At 32.1% G+C, this 5000-nt stretch overlaps 1 protein-coding gene across 18 annotated transcripts in view; it reads left to right on the forward strand.

Moving 5' to 3' along the window:
* LOC106868936 (paired box protein Pax-5) overlaps positions 1-5000 on the forward strand; it is a 704900-nt gene that overhangs the window by 561425 nt on the left and 138475 nt on the right. For 16 of the 18 annotated variants that reach the window (XM_089353975.1, XM_089353977.1, XM_089353979.1 and 13 more), the window contains one exon: positions 4541-4597. The exons of the other annotated variants lie outside the window; for them this stretch is intronic. In XM_089353975.1, the coding sequence (XP_089210101.1) occupies positions 4541-4597 (57 nt within the window). The remainder of the gene's footprint in view (positions 1-4540; positions 4598-5000) is intronic. 18 annotated transcript variants of the gene reach the window in all.

Consider the following 5000-nt stretch of genomic DNA (forward strand, 5'->3'; position numbering starts at 1 on the left):
TTTCAAATAGCTATTCTTTTTAGGTTTTCTGCTTCATTTAACTTCGTCTTCATTTCGTTTTTGGCTTCTCTTTGGAAACATTTCAGCGTCACTTCCCTATTCTTTCTGCTCCAACACATCCTTCCTTTTATTGTCTGTCACTCACCCATCTAGAATTTTAATCTGACCCAATCTTTCCCTCCACTGATTTTCTGCTTTTATTTTTTGATCGCTATTTTACTGTTGTTGTTTTTTAATATATAGATATTTCATTTTTTTTCTTTTTTTCTTCTTTCTGTGTTTCGTTACCTTCCACGTAAGAAAAATTATTTATTCATTTGTGTTATTTAATTTTTAGCCTTTGTTTATTTATTATTTTCATTATTACTCATTCAATTTTGCTGATTTTTTTGGTTTTTTGTTTTTACCGAAATCCGTTCTTTATTTCTTTATTTCCAATATTAGTTTTACTAGTCAGGGTAATGAAATGGTAAAATCGTTAGAACGGCGAGCAAAATGCCTTGTGAAATTTTTTTCCGGCTCTTTACGTTCTGAGTTCAAATTCCACTGAGGTCGACATTGCCGTTAATCCTTTCGGAGTCGATAAAATAAGTACCAGTTGAGTACTGGGATCAATGTAATCGACTTAACCCCCTCCCCAGGAATTACTGGATTTGTGCCAAAATTTTGTCTGAACTGCCCTCTTCTGCTCTACCAATTTATTCATTCTCTTTCATTCTCTTTTCCACTCCTCACACTCACGCTCTCTCTCTCTTTAAATATAAATACATTCTTCGGTTTTGTTTTCTGTTCGTTCTATTCCACTTCAAGCTTCACACTTTTTAAATTTCACTTTTTTTCCTCATTTAGTATTCATATTCTCAGTTTCTTCGTTAGTTTTATTGTAATATTATTTCTACGAAACAAAAGCATGAAAACAAAACAGAAACTATTTCACACCATTACCATCATGAAGGGAAGTACAGAGAGAGAGGGAGAGAGAGAGAAGGAATCAGTGAAAGAGAAAGAGAAAGAGATTCTGTATCAGCGTTAATTGCTTACGTAATTAACAAGATGATATTGAGGTATAGGAATTCCTTGAAACTTTTGTTTGGAACAGTGTTTTCCAAATCCAGCAACTTTTCTAAAATGTCCTAGTACCATTATCAGGATGAAGAGATGTTAGCGTGTTCTGACACTTTATAAAAGGGAAGGACATTTCTGCTTTACTTTTTTCCGGACTTGATAAAAATAAAGTACCAGTCAAGATGTAGGATCGCTTTACTCGGCTAGCCCCTACTCCAAAATTTGTGACCTTGTGCTTTTGTAAAATAACAACAACAAAAACAACAACAACAACAACAACATAATAATAATAATAATAATAATAATAATAATAATAATAATAATAATAATGATAATAATATGACAGCATAATTATAATCAACGTTTCTTCAGTTACAGGATTTCAAATTACAACAATACTGTTTACAATATATTATTAGTAATAATAGCTGTTTAGCCCGAGTGAAAAGTTAGCAATGTTCTTCATGGTAAAACATTCTCGCTGTGCCCAATACACACCGATCGTATTATAGAAAGTCTCGTCCGCAGGATTGTGTTGTCTTATTGGCTCCATTGCTTTCTTTTCTGGATTAGCTATGTGAGTCACAAATAACGAGTATGCATTTATGAGTATGTATGTGCATGCATATATATGTATAATTGCATATGTGTGTATATCTATATATACAAATGCATGTCTGGGTGTGTGTATATGCATGTATGTATGCATGTATGTATGTATGTATGTATAAATCAGTATAACTTATTTTTGTCATTTTTTTTTGTGTTTGCAGTCCTATATTTCGAACTATTTATATTCAGGCGGTTTGTCTCCGTTTTTAGAGATTCATTTTGGTTGGTGAGAAACGTATAGTATAGGAAATTTTAATTCATTTATTTATCTATACATTGAACTATTTATAAAATACTTAAAAACTTGTCCTTTTTTTTATTATCTGTCAGTGCTAAAAATTAAAATCCAGAAAATGATCAAAACTCCCATTTCTTATTTCATCCCTATGCCAAAATATTCTGTTGTTTAATAATGCTGACATCACTTGTCTTCCATACTAGTGCTGAACCTGTTCAGCTCATATTTTCTGTCCATAAATTGTGCTTCTTTTGTTGTTTACTTGTTTATTTATTTGACTGAGATTATGAAACCTGACACGATGCAATTGATTGCCTTCACAGTCACCATACATTTTGCAACTATCTCTCTCTCTCTCTCTCTCTCTCTCTCTCTCTCTCTCTCTCTCTCTCTTCCTCTCTCTCTCTCTCTCTCTCTCTCTCTCTTCCTCTCTCTCTCTCTCTCTCTCTCTCTCTCTCTCTCTCTCTCACACACACACACACACACAGGTACGTATGTAGTGTGTGTGCGTTGTATGTATGAATGTGTGTGTGATTGAAAACATGAATGTGCCTTAGGTTTATCTTTTTTGAATGTTTCTTCCTTCATGCCTTCTTTCATGTCCAAGTGTTCCTTACAATTTGGAACAGTAAACTTCTCAGGTCCATCATTAGTGTTTCGGTACGTTCTTAATCTCATCTTCTGCTGGATGAATTGATGTTGGCATGTGTGTTACTCCCCACACCCACACTTTGTAACTGGCAAGGCCAAACATGCTTCGCGTAAATATTTAACTCAGGAATTTCAAGTTTTAACATTTTAGATATCTACGACATCAAGCTGGGTGTTAATCTTTGTTTGTGACTAATACTTATTATCTGTTTATTTTAACATTGTATTCCGTTATGAGTATGCCTTCTAATATGAATAATTTATCTTTAAGAGAATTCTGTAGTGTGTAGTTGTGTTGTCCACTAACTTCCTCCTAACTAGTTTTTTTTTAATACATTTCCCTTTTGTTTTTCTGTTGTATGATATAGTGCATGCAATTGCTTTTTGCTGTAAATGCATGGTGAGCAGGTGGAAACATACACAGTGCTAAAATAAATACAGAATTATTATAAGTTTGTCACACACAAAAATACATCTCTGATGGAGAACGCATAAATGTAATTGTCTAAAATTCAGAATCTGCTAGTGACACTCACACAAATCATATCGTTGCCTCCAAGAAAGAACAATACACACCAACATGATTTCATCCAAAATAGGAAATTACGAAGGTTTAGAAGCGTTTGTGTCAGATTTAGTGGAATTCATTGTAATAAACATGAAATGAACTCATACGAAAATATGCAGAAAAAAGTATTAATAAAAAATAATAAAACTAGAACTCAGTCATCTTATCAATACAAGTCTAAAGAAAATGTTGTGTGTGTGTGTACACACACACACACACACACACACACACACACACACACACACACACACAGAAATACCACTAGACCACATTCACTTGAATGACATTTCTCAGAAAGAAATATATGCTGCAAATAAAGAGCGCTCACTAATCGGACGAAACAATACATTTAGGGAACATTTTCTGAAGTATGATAGGAAGTCCGTGTTATACAGCTATATATATATATATATATATATATATATATATATATATATGAACAGATGAGTTTAAGATAATTAAAGGTCAGTAGCACTAAGTACCGGATTGGTAGGATTCAATGTAATTCAGTGAACAGTGGAGATCTCATATGGTTAAAATCTTGATTCGTGTATAATATAATATAATGAGTGTTTTGAGCAAACATTATATAATTACACAAGCAAATATTAGCCTACGAGATCTTTACTTTTCAGTGATAACGTCTTTATGAAGAAACAGCTTTCGGTGTAATTTGGAAGCAGTCATCACTGATAATAAATCTCATTCTTACTCTAAGAACATGAGTGTCTTAAGCAGTGTTTGTATAGTGTAATGAAAAACAAACCATAATGAGTATAACTTTTTATATAACATTTATATACAATGACTATTGAATATTTAAAAAAGAAATGTGAAGATGTATCTATAGTAGTAGTAGTAGTAGTGATGAAACTAATTTTGAAATTATGAAAATTTATAGAATATGTATACGCGTAGTCTAAGTGTCTGTGTGTGTGTAGCTGATCTCATAGTTATGTATACATAGTGAAATACAATAGCGTCAGCTATATATATATATATATACATATATATATATATATATATATATATATATATATATATATATAGATGTGTAGGCGTGTGTATGCATAAATATATGTGTCGTTGTGCAATATCGTGCATTATTGTTTTTGATTTCATTTTCTTGTGCATTGTCCCATATGAATTAATGCTATGTTAAATGTGTATGAAGAAATAGCTTGTCGGTGTTGAAGTCTTGTTACTTGTGTATGTGTGTATTTATGTGTGTGTGTGTGTGTATATATATATATATATATATGTATATATATATATATACACACACACACACAAATACACATCGTTAAATGTTTTGTGACCTAGGTTCAGAACAGCGAGCTTGTGATCCTTTACCGACTCTGTTTTTTATCCCTTTATTACAACTTTATTCCATTTTGCCTACACAGTGCTGAATGGGTCCAAACATAATGACACGTTTTCTGGATTCTACGAAGCTACAGAAGGTACGTAAAATTCCCTACCTGTCCAATGAGTTCCAATCATTTCAGCGTGCACTTAATCTCACACTTGCGCACATACATTGTTCATTCATTCTTACATACCAACATAATTACATACAAATACGCACGCGCGCACGCACGCACATACACATGAATATATATAAATATCATATATGTATGCGTATATATGTATGTGTATATATATATCATATATATAACAAAAAACATAATCCTTCATAATCACTGTTCTGTTTTTATTAGTTCTGTTTTGTTTGTATTATTTTGTTTCAAAATGATTCTTGTATTTTAAATAGTTTGTTTCGCAACAAAAAATCGCTGAGAAAGAACGATGAAAATTTCTTGTACCAAATTTAAAACGTGCAGGCGTAAAGCAAAAAGTTTTAAA

The sequence above is a fragment of the Octopus bimaculoides genome, chromosome 6 (assembly GCF_046866305.1).
Source record: "Octopus bimaculoides isolate indiv1 chromosome 6, ASM4686630v1, whole genome shotgun sequence".
NCBI classification, from domain to species: Eukaryota; Metazoa; Mollusca; class Cephalopoda; order Octopoda; family Octopodidae; genus Octopus; species Octopus bimaculoides.